Source organism: Furipterus horrens, unplaced genomic scaffold (assembly GCF_987537825.1).
Source record: "Furipterus horrens unplaced genomic scaffold, mFurHor1.1.pri manual_scaffold_6, whole genome shotgun sequence".
Lineage (NCBI taxonomy): Eukaryota > Metazoa > Chordata > Mammalia > Chiroptera > Furipteridae > Furipterus > Furipterus horrens.
In genome coordinates, this window is record NW_028327176.1 from 55,891,794 (window position 1) to 55,905,296 (window position 13,503).

The 13,503-nt window shown below is 40.5% G+C and overlaps 2 protein-coding genes across 2 annotated transcripts in view; both read right to left on the reverse strand.

Annotated features, from left to right (window-relative positions):
• TACR1 (tachykinin receptor 1) overlaps positions 1-13,503 on the reverse strand; it is a 170,226-nt gene that overhangs the window by 88,521 nt on the left and 68,202 nt on the right. The gene's annotated exons all lie outside the window — the stretch shown is intronic.
• LOC150006269 (thymosin beta-4-like) lies at positions 1,232-7,553 on the reverse strand. Its single transcript, XM_090280129.1, has 2 exons — positions 7,495-7,553; positions 1,232-1,331 (listed from the first exon to the last, which is right to left on the reverse strand). Exons 1-2 carry the CDS (start codon positions 7,551-7,553, stop codon positions 1,232-1,234), a joined length of 159 nt encoding a protein of 52 aa, XP_090136255.1.

Here is a 13,503-nt window from a genome sequence, read left to right on the forward strand (position 1 = left end):
ATGGGGGTTTCAGAGAATGGCAGCCTCTCTTTTCTCACAAATCTCCTTTATTCACCCCCTAAAGGCAGGACCTGTGGGCTAGGATTGGGGTGAGGAGAATGAGACTCACTCAGGGTTGTATAAATGCAACGTTGGATCTTGTTTTTATTGAAAATTTTGATATTTTGCTCAACATAGATTTTTTAACTAATTTTGATATTTTAAAATATTGTATTAAAATATTTGTCTTGACTGCTGAATTTTTTGGTACCCTCTTCAATTTTGTACCCCAGGCAAGTGCCTCATTTGCTTCACCTTAACAACTCTGGCTGCCTTCCACTCAGTACATCAGGGAGACAGACAGTCTCTAATAAAATGAAGTGTACCTAGACTCAAGTAGTAGTGGGACTATTATTGTTGGATGATGCTGGCCATCTCAACCATCTGATTACATTATTTAGGCTGTGTCCTCTGCCTGCAGCTTTGTAATGCTCCAGATCACCAGACCATGGGTAGCATGGATGGCGGGAAGCCTGGAAAATGATCACAAACTAACATGAGGATGGAGTCTGAGCAATCCTGCTCTAGAAATTATAGAGTAATTTGGGCACTCTTGTTACTGTGATTTTATCTTTCATTGTGTCATGTAAATCTATGAGCATTTATTTTTTATTGGTAGTACTTTCTTAGTTAAAAAATCTTTTGATAGGATAAATTATAAATAAATGAAAGTATATGATAAATAAAAAACTACAAACTAGAGTTCTACTTTTCCTGAAAGTTAAAGATGAATGTGTAGTCTGTACAAAGGGATTCTAGACATTTACCTTTTTTTTTTTTTCCAGGTTTTAAAACTTCATTTGCATATTGAAAAATTGTGCATTCCAATGATTAAAATCATTTTAACAACAAAAAAAATGTCACTCTGATTAAACTGCATTTTACAGCCTGCAGGACACCTTGGACCAGCTTGGTTTTTACTCTAGATTTTGCTGTGGACCTACCCAGCTTCTTCCTTCATCAATATCCAAGTTCTTTCCCTTCCCTGTCAGCAGGACAGGCAGATGGGAGAGGCAGGTGTGGCCTTCATTGCTAGTAGTTCTGACGTGAAAAGGGGCAGCAGTCATTTAAACTGATCCAACCTCTTTCCATCTTACAATGTTAAACAGCTAAAAGAAGTAAAATAAGAAGGCAATGCTTGTGGAATATACAGTGCATATTGGCGGTGCAGGCCTCATTATGACTCACCTGCTTATTTCTGTTCAATGGTTTCTTTGGAAGGCAGTGGATTTTTCTCTTGAGTTTCTGTCTTCTTCAATTTCAACTTATTGAATTTCTCAATCTCAGCTATACTGGGTTTTCAGACATGGTTGTGGAGGAAGCCTGGGCTCCAGCAGCAAGAGGGCAGAGAAGACTAGAAATGCTTGAGGAGAGTTTGGGGTGGTCGCTTTGAGGAGAAAACTGAGGGAGCAGCTGACTGGCTCCCAGTGTTGACTCATTCCCCTAGACATTTACCTTCTATGGGGCCCAAGTGTTAAAACTTAATGTATGTCGCCTGGCCAGGTGGCTCAGTTGGTAGAGCATTGTCCTGTACACGAAAAGGTTGTGAGTTCGATCCCTGGGTTGTGAGTTTGAACCCCAGTCAGGGCACGGGAGGCAGCTAATCAATGTTTCCCTCTCACCATTGATGATTCTCTCTCTCTCCCTCTCTTCCCCTCTCTCTAAAATCAATGGGTATATCCTTGGGTGAGGATTTAAAAAAAAAACAACAAACAACTTGATACATGTAAACCAGAAGGCACAAATCTGCAGAAGAAGCAGAAATATCTGCCCCCAGAAGTTAGCAGTTGTTTTAAGACTGGGCTCAAAGATTTTGATTTACCATATGCAGTGCAAATGGTGTGTTTACCCATCATTTTGTGAAGCATGACTTTTCATTTACATTGAAAAACTGGTTTAAATTAATTTCATTTGTTTCAGTTCTAGTTTTTCTTGTGCTCAGACAAAAGTTCAAATGATAGCTATTAATGTGTTGGCTCAGTTAGCAGAAGAACTTGGCAAATAGCTAATTGATTCTAAATTTATATCAGTGTCATCAGATTTTTCAAATAGGAAATCAGTTAATTCCAATAATAGTTCAATTCTATTTTTACTTCATTTCATGGATTCAAGTTTTTGGAAGGTGAAACAACTGGCATTGTTGCGAATGTTACCATAAACTCATTTTAAGCTTCAATAGTGAAGATAAATTGTTTTGTTTTGGTGCTAATATGAATACAAGGAGGTAAAAATAATATCCATGCTAATTAAGAAACCTATGAAACAGAAATGTACTTGGAAGAGTTGACACATAGAATTTCCCAGTGTCCAAACAAGCTGTGATATTTTACCAATTGACATATAAGTAGTAGTTGTTGAAATTTATAAAAGTTTTTATAGGTCGAGTAACTGAATTAATTTTTTTATGATAAAGTTGATGATAAATACAAAAGTATATTTTATTAGGATTTTACAAGTGTTTGAACCTTTGACAAACTGTTTTGTAAATGCACTTAAGCAACAGTGCTGAACTTTTTGTAATTGAGTACTCTAAGTTTTATATTCATCATGTTTGAAATTAGTTGAAATCTTTAATAAAAAATTTTAATGGATATCCCAAAATTTTAACTTCTGGAGTTTTTCAAAAATTGCAATTTTAGAATATAAATCTGGCAAACAAAAAGACATTGAAAATTATCCTTATAAAAGCAAGAGAAGAATTGTACAAGGTTAACAATGAAAAAAATCTTTATGGTATGCACAATTTAATTTTGAAATGCTTAAATTGCTCCTAAGAATGTTTTTGACTTGGGTAAAGAATCATTTGATAGATCTATTTTTTTAAAGTAAATAATGTATATTCTGTATCAGAATGGACTAGTATGAAATTGGGTAGGGTTACAATTTTGCATTGTTTTTTAACGATTTTAATTATTTATTTTTCAAGAGAGGTGGAGGGAGGGAGAAAGGGAGAGAAACATTGATGTTAAGGGAAACTGATTGGTTGCTTCTTGTGCGCGCCCTAATTGGGGATGAAACTGCAACCCAGGCATGTGCCCTGACAGGGAATTGAACCAGTGACCTTTTGCTTTGCTGAATGACACCCAACCAACTAAGCCACACTGGTCAGGGCCAATTTTGCAGTATCTAGATTTGATAAAACATTAAAAGGAAATATGGAAACAAATGATTTATCAATTTAGACAACTTAGTTTTGTCTGTTAAATGCATTTTTTCGTGTGTGTCTTTGTGCTGCATTCTGGATAATTTTTAGACTCAGTCTTCAGTGCACTGATTCTTCTTTAGCATTTCTAATCTACCAGTAGATCTGTTCATTGACTTAATTTCAACTCTTATTTTTATTTTTATCATTTTTATTTGTTTATTTTTCAACATGATTGGCCATTATATCTTTTCACTTGCTCCTCATATTTTCAAACTTCTTTTAAATTTATTTTTACATAATAAACAGTTTATATTTTGTGTCTCTATTAACTGTAATAGCTGAAGTCTCTGTGGGTCTGCTTCTGCAGGTTCTCATTATGTTTTCTTTTTTCTACTTTTTTTTCCAATTAAAATTCACAATCAATATTATTTTGTATTTGTTTCAGGTGTATAGCATAGTGATCAGACAATCATATTTTATAAAGTGTTCCCCTTGATATTTCAAGCACCCATCTGGCACTGTATATAGTTATTATTATATTATTATCTGTTTCATTTTGAATCCATCCTCCTCATTTTCCTTGGGACTCTATGTGTGAGAGTTCATTGATGCCTGGCTTGAAGGTGGGTTACTTCAGAGAAGATTTGCAATAGTTTCTGCCAAGAACCTGGGAAGACTTTTAGGCTGGGGTGACTGTGATCTAGATTTTAGAGTGAGGTTTTTTTAGACTAATAAACTGATAGGAATCTGGCTTGCATACCCATGTAAGGACTCCTTTTCCACTGCAAAGTTTCAGGAGAGTTTTTGTTTTTGTTTTTGTTTTCTGTTGATTCAGCACCAAGGCTGGAGACGCAGTCACAGATGGGGTAGGCATTTATTTCTTGTTCTTTTTTACACTAAAGGTATAGCCAGCCCTATGCTTCTCAACTGTAAGAAAAGGTATCTTGTTAGAAAGCCAATGTTGGGTGGGTCCTAGGCTTTGTGTATTGTCCCTGTACCCCGTGAGTCAAAGTCAAATAAAATGCCCTCAAGTCAAAAACTAGATTCACTGCTTTGTACAATACTTTGAAATCTTGCCTTCATTTAAATTTTATACCTGATTTTCCTCACTTTCTTGCAGGATAGTTCATTTAACAAGTTGTGTGTGTGTGTGGTATCTTCACCAGAATTTTTTAGTTAATTTCAAGACCATCAGTGAGGATATCTTGTCTGTCATTTTTCTGGAAGCAAAAGTTCTTCTGTCTTATTTTTATTTTTTATTTTTATTGTGTAATTACTGGGAATAAAAATTCAAACAACACAGAAGGAGGTAAAGGGAAAGTCTCTGCCACCTCTATTCCCTAAGAGAAAAATGTAGCTAGCATAGTGAGCACTTGGGAAGTGCCAGGCTCCATTCTGCGTGTTTTCTGTGTTTAACTCATTTCATCTTTCATCAGCTCTTTGAGTCAGCAACCATCATGAGCCCCATTTTCCAGATGAGGAAATTGAGGTTCAGATAAATTGCTTCATTCACCAATTCACTGAGGTGAATTTACAAAATAGTTTGTCAAAGATGGGGAACACAAAACAAGGGGTGAAACCATCTTTTCTCTGCATATATGAGCCTATATATTTATACTTTTTCCAGTATTGCTTTTTAGAATTCATCCATTTAATAAGCATTATTTGACCCCTTTCTATGTATTAGGTCATGTTTTGAAGGAGTAGTCTGTTTAGTGGTGGAGGCATGCACTTCCATCAGTTACAGTATGTTGGAAGTATAGAGCAGACAGGAGGCCTGGGAGGGGAGGGCAGGCAAGTTTCTCAGTGGAGGTGGAATTTGAATTTGATTTTGAAGGATGAGTTGGTATGTACATCTATGGAGAGCGGCATGCTACATACTTTCTATGAGAAGTCAAAACACATACTAAGGTCTGGGGATCTGAGAAGACATATTTTGTTTATAATCACATCTAACACTTTATTGGATGCTTATCAGGAAGGAGGACGTATTGTATCTTCTATTCTTTTGAAACTGCAGGGCACCTGACCAGGCACAACATATGCCTTTCGCTATGACCACTAATTGATTTAATGGCTCCCTCTATTAAACAGGCAGATATTGGCCTCTGGGTTTGCTCCCTCTGCATGTTGATGGGAAAACAAGGATAGAGAGTTGAGTGAGGAAGGACAGTCCTGTGTCCTCTTCTGGTAAAAGTGCCTAGAGAGAATGTTAGCCTCCAAGGGAAACACATGAAGCATACTGGGACCAGGGCTGCCAAACAGAGCAAGAGCCCAAGAGCCTAAAAGAGGGAAACATACTTCTCAGAAATTAAACATTCCCATGACTGTTGTTTACAGACCACCCAGTATCCTGTCCTGCTTGTGATGTAGGGCTGCCTCAGTCTGCCTTCCCTGGCACCAGGGCCCCTCCTGTCTGAGTTATGACTTTCCTTCTCCAATGGAACTCTGGCACAGAACATACCTCTTCCCTCTTCCCCTTGTTCTTATTTCCCTTTCAGCTATTTAATCTCTTTTGAAGTGATTTCCCAGAGTCTCAATCTTCTCTTTGCAAAGAAGAACTATTAACTGGATAGTAATGGCTAACAGATACCAGTGTGAGAAGGTAACCATCAGTGTCACTGGTTGGATCCAGGACCAGGCCCTCAAAGATATTCAGACTACAAAAGGCCACTGAGGCAGTGGCATTAGCTCAATAGCTTTTGTCAAGGGCATAATTCCCCAGTTTACAAGTTACATAGTATTTCATGAGAAAAAAAATGAGTCAGAGCTGTAATTTTCATCCTCACAGTCCCCATGTCTGAATTCCACTGAGACATTTAAATATAACAATTGCTAAAACATGATGTCACAGGTTGGTAGAAGGGGGTTAAAATTTGACCAACTACACATTGTACCTCCTCTAGGGCTGCTGAAATGAATTGCTTCCCTGCAGAGGAACCCCAAGACCAGCTTCTGTGAAGGAGGAGCCTGATTTCATCTCTCCTGCTCTTCCCATGACTCCCCCTCCATTTAGCATCTTGTTTCACTACCTTTTTTTTTCTTTTAAATAAATATAATTTCTGAGAACGACTGTTAGAGGCTTGCCAGAGAACTGCTGTGCCACCAGGAACTAGTGGAGTATTGTCAGACCACCAAGCACATACACTGTGCAGGTGGGGAAGCACAGGCAGAGAAAAGCACCTTCCCAAGCAAGAAGGAAGGACAGGTGGAGGGCAGGTGCTGGTGGTACATGGGCCCTGTGGAGAGGGTCCCATACATGCCATCTGACAGGACACAGCCCAGAGTCCTCAAGCTTCCAGAGACTGCTTCGCAGCCCTCTCTCTGGCCTTCTTTCCTGCCCTGTGTGATGGTTGATCACTCAGGAGATATGGGTATGAGGGCTTGGCTCTCTATTCTTCATTCTTGTAACGGCCCACAGCAGAGGACATGCTGAGTTTGTACTCACTGGAGCAGTGCAACAACAAAAACAAAAACTCTGCTAACAACAAGACAGAAGGAACTGAGTTCTAGTCTTTTCTTTTTCTTCCACCAACTGGTGTGAGCTTTTGGCAAATCATCTTCTTTCCAAGTCTTGGTTTTGACATTGGTGAGCAGTTTCTGCAGATGTCCTGTAAGGTCTGTGTATGAATTTTGCTGCAAGTCTCAGCCCTGAAAGTGGACCTGGGCCACTTCTCCCAGCTCTGGTGAAGCTTGTCTCTTCCTCGAACTCTGTCCCATCTTACAGGACCTCTCAGCCAGCACCTTTCAAAGTCCCTTTAGTCCTCTCAGAAGTGGTCACATTCATAACAGGCATTTTAATTTTTCCATCTCATGTGATTATTGTGAAGATCAAATAAGACCAAAATTAATGACTTGTAATTGCTATGTGAGGCCTTGTTAGGGGCATATAGGCTCAGGAAAGACAGAAAGAGAGGCAACTCATTTGGGTGAGTGTGTCCATGTCCCTTGCATGATGATGGCACATGGGACATTGGTGACTATGCAGACTGTTTAAAATGGGAAAGAGATTTAGCAGTTGGTCAGTCCCTTTACTAGACACATGAAGACATCAAGGCACAGAGAGGTGGCATGAACAATCAAGGTCAAGTTTAAGGCCAAGTTCTGCTTAAAGCCAGTGATGGCTCTGGAATTTCTATATTGGAAGAGCTAAGGGAAGCATTTGGGTTGAGGGGAAGGGGGTGCCTTGTCTTTAAGCTGTTTTTGTGTGAAACTTTACATAAGACTAAAAAGGTGTCAACTGTCTATATCAGAAAATAGGAGGGAAGAACTGATACAGATAGGAGGAAACTAAAGTCACCCTCTGGTACCAACACAGCTTGATGTCCAAGGACTCTGCCTTTTGCTCTTCTCCACCAGATGTGGCCATATGAACACTTTTAGGTGAAGGTCCTTCTGTGTCCACACAACATTGACCCTACCCTCTGGATTGGGCAGCCCTGGTCCCACATCTGCCAGAGTCACAGGGGAGCAATGGCAAGGTGCTGAGTTGGGTCCAGCCTTGATAATAAATGTTCACTATAGAGAGACACCTGTACTTCCACCTCATACCCAGATTGAGATGATCACATACCCAGATTGGGGATGTGATTTCTAGCAACAAACTCATCAATACCAACTACTATTACCAAAAAGCAATTTGGAGGCTGACAATTTATTAAAATGGGATTTTATGTAAAATAATAACTGCAAACAGAAAAGATCACAGTTTTGCCCAGTTTTACAGCCACCCAGGTGGGGGAAGAGTCTTTCCATTCTGTGCTAAAGGGTTCTGACCTTCAAAGGCCTTTTCTGTGCCTAAGCAACAGATGTTGCAAACAGATTAAAGACATTTGTTTGAATAGCTTCAATGCTTTTGTGTTTGTTTCATGGCTACTTAACTGGCTTCAAGGTCTCTCCTCCCAACATTCCCTTTCTTCCTTTTCCTTTTTTTGACTCTTTACTCTGAGTGGTTCTAAGTCCCCTGGGAGACTGACCAATTGACATAAATGGTTATGGGCCACTTTCAGAACTATTGTTTTAAAATGATCTGAATAGTTCATGTTCCAAGTGGCTCCTGAAATCTCACTGCAGCTCCATCACCGAGCTGGGCACCCCACCTGAACTGAAGCAGAATGGTTTAGTCTAACAGATTTGATATGGATTTTAAAAAACAACAAGGCGGGGTCAACATGTGGAAATATTTTCTGATACCAGATAATGTACAGAAAATTACTTCTCTATCTCCAAGCCCTCCCTCTTTCATTATCCCTACCTCTCTCAGGCTCATCTTTAAGGAAGAGTTGGTGATGATGTGGAAATTAAAGATGGGTTGGAATCCAGAAAGGGGATAAAGGATCCTACTTAAACACCTGGAATAGCGGTGGTTCAATTTCTAGTAGCATCAAGATGTCATTGTAGTCAAGTCTCATCCAGTTACAATTGTTCACACCTGAGTATTCAGTAGGTCAGCAACCTCTGGGAAAGCAGTGTCTCCCCCTCCACCTCATATCCTCTGAGCATGGTGCCTTTTATATCAGATATCCAATTCATGATCCTCTGGGATATGATATCTAATCATTGTTTAGAGCAGAGCCAGATGGTAGCCCACCACAACCTCTGTTCTTCCTCTCTTCTTTACTTACAAAATCCTAATTCCAGAGATGTAAGTGGAAGGTTGTGTAAGAATTCCAAGAGGAAGAGCTCCTTTCTCCCTTCCCTTCTCCCCTATTCTTTTTGTTGTCTAGAGTTTGGATGCAATGACTGAAACCTCAACAGTTAGCTTGGACCACAAAGTGACCTGAGAATAGAAGTCACATGTGGGAGAGAAGGAAGATATAAGGGCCCTTCTTCCTCTAGGTCTAAGGGAAAAATAGTCCTTAGAGATCCAGCTGTCTATGGAGAACTTTGGCCCAAAGGGGCCTCCAAAGCTTGAGATATTAGGGTATCTTTGTCCTCCTTATGCCCATCCACTTGTCCCACATCCTTAGATGTCTAATATGTTTGTTCATGGTGGGATTTTTGAGATGAGACACTGCATAATATTGAATATACAATGATGGGTATTACCAGTGCTTCTTAGGATATATATATGTGTGTGTGTGTGTGTGTGTGTGTGTGTGTGTGTGTGTATAGATATAGATATATAATAACAGCTTCAAATAAAATAGCTTGGGTTATGAACACCAGCAGAGAGGTATATTGGGAAAGATGAACATATTTACCATCACATAATACCTTGACAACAAATGAAAGAACGGTCTCACAGAAGTTAAATAGCAAAGACAGAACCCTTAACCATCAGCTCTGTCTGACTCCAAAATCCACACTTTGGAAAGGGTATGCAGAGTCTTTCCCAGTTCAGAGGTTCTGTGGGAAGACAGGGCAGGACATGATCTATCAGCATTTATTTATTTACTTATTTTTAAATGTTTTCTATTGTTAGCTTTTATTATTATTATTATTTAGATTTTATTTATTTCTTTTTAGAGTGAGGGGAAGAGAGGGAGAAAGAGAGGGAAACATCACTGTGTGGTTGCCTCTGATGTGCCCCCAACTAGGGACCTGATGTGCAACCCAGGCATGTGCCCTGACTGGGGATCGAACCAGCAACACTTGGCTCACAGGCCGACGCTCAATCCACTGAGCCACAGCAGCCAGGGCTATTTATTTATTTGAACCACCTGTTATACTGTGTGTCTTGAGACAGTTCCATCTCAGGCAGAGCAATAAGTGTACTGAAATCTTTACTTTCTAGCCATGGCTGAAGCTACCTAGCCTGAAACTTTGCCCTCTTCCCAGAAAAGGTGGTTGCTATTCAAGTAGAATAGGCTACAGGGCTGGAATGGTCTCTTGCTCATGAAGGGGTGCTCCATTTTGTTGACTCAAAATTGAGGGGGTGTTGGAACAGGCTCATTCCAGGAAGGGGGGGAGTGCCAGCCAGTTGCGATGGTTACGTTTCAAGGAAGCCTGCATCGTACCATACAACTATACACTGTGGCAAACAAACTTCTGGACTGTAGTCATAGTAAAGGATGGGAAATCTGCCTCTTCCAAGTTTTGTCTGTATGGACCACTTTCGTGGTCCTGATCATAACTAGATGGCAGCCTAGAAATCATTCTTTCATTCTAATACTTACTGATTGCCTGTCAGAGCCAGGCACTATGGCAGGGACTGGGATGTAGAAGCAGAGATTGTAAATGCCACCCCTGATCTCAGGGAACTCTGGTTCTATGAGGGTGATGGATGGTAATCAACTAAACCTAAAAATAAATGTCCAATGACAGCTGTAGTCAGTGCTATGATGGAGTGCCATAAGATTATGTAACAAGGGGATCAGGACAGTCTTGGGGTTCAGGGAAAGAGTGTCTGAGGAAGTGACATTTGAGCTGAGACCTAAATGTGTGTTAGATCTGGTAGGTGAAGAGTGATGGGGGAAGGGTGGAATCATACCAGAGAGGGAGAGTGAACAGCATGTCCAGAGGCCTGTGGTGGCAGAGAGACTGGCACTTTCAAGGCACTAGAGCACAGGGAGACAGGGGAGAATGGATGAGGTAGTGATAGTAGCTAATACCATTGGGTGCTCTGTGCCAGGTGCTATTTAAGGGCTTTGCACTTGTGAACTCATTTAGTCTTCATAAAAACCCAAAAAGGTAAAAGCTGTTATGACCCATATTTCACATATGAGGAAACTGAGCCACAGAGAGATTTAGTAATGCATGCATGATCATATGGCTGCTAAGTTGTTTGAATCTCCAGGTAGCTTAGCTCTAGAACAGTGAGCAGGGTGAGGATGTGTCTTTACTCATATGGGAACAGGGAGCCATTGCATGTTCTTGAGGTGAAGAGTAGGGTGGCCTGGTTTGGATACTAAAGAGTTCACTCTGGCTTGGTAAACTCTACTGGGTGGATTAGTGCAAGAAAGCTTTGGGGTCACCTTAGACCCTCTGCCTTCAGTATTCATGAACTCCCAGGACATGTATTCATGTGACTGTGGGCAGGTAGGAATGATGCTCAGAAAACTGAAGTCCCAGCATCCTATTCCCTCAGGGTCTCAAGAAGGGACTGGTGACTAAGCTTCCAGATGAAGACTTGCAGGTATTAAAAAGTTCAGCTATTGTCCCCTTGCTCTGATGGGAGGGATGAGCAGAAGGCAGGCTGTCTGTGCTCTCCATGCAACTACGAAGCCTCTGACTTGGGACCAGGAGCCTTAGAATCTGTGATGGCTCTGTACTTGCTGACCGGCTTCCTTACCTATAAAGTGTAAGGAGTGGACTACACCAGGATGGTCATTAGTTATCTCAGGAACTGTCAACAAAAGTTATATACCATTGCTCCTTTCTATACCTACCAAATCAGAATTTCTGGGAGAAGGCCCAGAAATCAGTATCTTTGAAGACCTCCAGATTGAAGTAGATCACTTTTAAAGCTTCTTCTTGTTCCAAAATAATAATTTTAAAAAATCTTCACCCAAGGATACATCCATTGATTCCAGACAGAGGAAGGGAGATATATACATATAGAGAAACATTGATGTGAGAGAAACATCAACTGGCTGCTTCCCCAACATGCTCCGACAGGGGACAGAACCCATTCAACCTAAGCTTGTGCCCTGACAGGATATCAAACCAACTTTTTGGTTTACAGGCCAATGCTCCAACCAACTGAGCCACGTTGGCCAGGGCCAAAATAATGAGTTTGCCTTCCATTTATTAATTACAAGAGAGTAGGAAGAATCAGACATAGTACTAAGACATTTTATTCATTTTCTGTTGCTTAATGTTCAGCCCAACCCTTTGAGGTCGCAAATATTATTCTCATCTGATAGATGAGAAAACTTTTGCTCAGAAAGTTTACTTCCCATTCAATGTCTCACACTTAATTAACACTAGAGCCAACATTGGTATCTTTTTCTCTAAAACCCAGCTTCTACTAACCTAGGGATGGACATATTTTTTCTTAAAGGGCCACACAGTATATGCTTTCAACTTTGTGGGCCATATGGTCTTTATTGCAACTACTCAACTCTGCCATCACAGAGGGAAAGCGGCCACAGCAACATGTAATACATGTGTGTGGCTGTGTTCCAATGAGACTTCGTTTATAAGAAAAAGTGGCTGGACAGATTTGGGCCATTGGTCACAGTTCCCCCACCCCTGCACTAAACATTTAAAGAATTAATTTATCCTTCTAAAGAAAAGAGAAATGAAATGAACTTCTGTTTAAGCAGTTAATACAGGATACTTAACAAATGAGCTGTCCAGGCACAATGCTCTATTCTTTGTGGCTTTGATTTCCTATAAACTGCTTTCTTACCCAGGTAGTATCAGCCATATTTTTCCCATAAAGAAATTGAGGCACAAAGTAGTTAAGCTATCTGCCCAAGGTGACATTGCTAATGAGGAACTGGGGCAGGCCACACGTCTAAATAGGCCTATTAGGCTAGAATTACGGATATGGCAGGATTCTAGTCTGGGGTGTCTGACTTCAGCAACTGCAATTTTTCTACTAAAATGAGAACAACATCTGTGTTTCCCAGGTTTAACTACAGGTCTGGTTAGCTCAGTCTGACCCACGAGCTTCTGTGTACCTCATCCCTGCTCGGTGAAGCTGCATAAAAGCAGCCTCTTTCTGCACACTTCAGCCAGACTGGGTCCCCCATAGAGAACCAGGAACTATTGCCTATGAAATGGATTATTTCAGAGCTTTTTTCCCCCATAGATAAACAACTAAATCATCAGCATTCAATAGTCTGGTAACAAAGTAATCTCCTTCCTGTTGAGCTGAAGATAAGGGATTTGAGAGGCTCCATTGGGGGAGAAATAAAAACCCGAATTGTAAGTTTATTTGAGACAGAGCCAAGATACTAACATCTCATTCAGGAGGGGAAAATAGTGAGGCGAAGTGTTAAGCACTAGAAAGACAGACATCAGGTAATGCAACAGCTCCATCAATGCCCACCAGCAAAACAGAAATAAAAATGAAGTCCATTAATTCTAGATGCATAACCAGGTTGTTAATGGGGAGAGAAGACATACAATGTATAAATCTGCTTTTATTCCTTTTAAATCAACATGTTTCCATTAAAATGAAAATTGAAGTCCCATCATATGTAGCTGTCATTTTCTGGGTACTGTATCATTATCTCTACTTTTCCTGGGTACAGTGGAAAGAAAACACTCAGTCTCACCGTTAGCCTTTGGAAGTTATAACTTTGGATTTCTTGGAGTAGCCTACCGTCCTTAGTTGTGTGTAGACACTATTGATTAGGACTAGGGGGCTGGGTGGGCAGTCCCTGTATGGCCTCCTCCTACTCAGGCAATGCAGATAGGCCATGGGA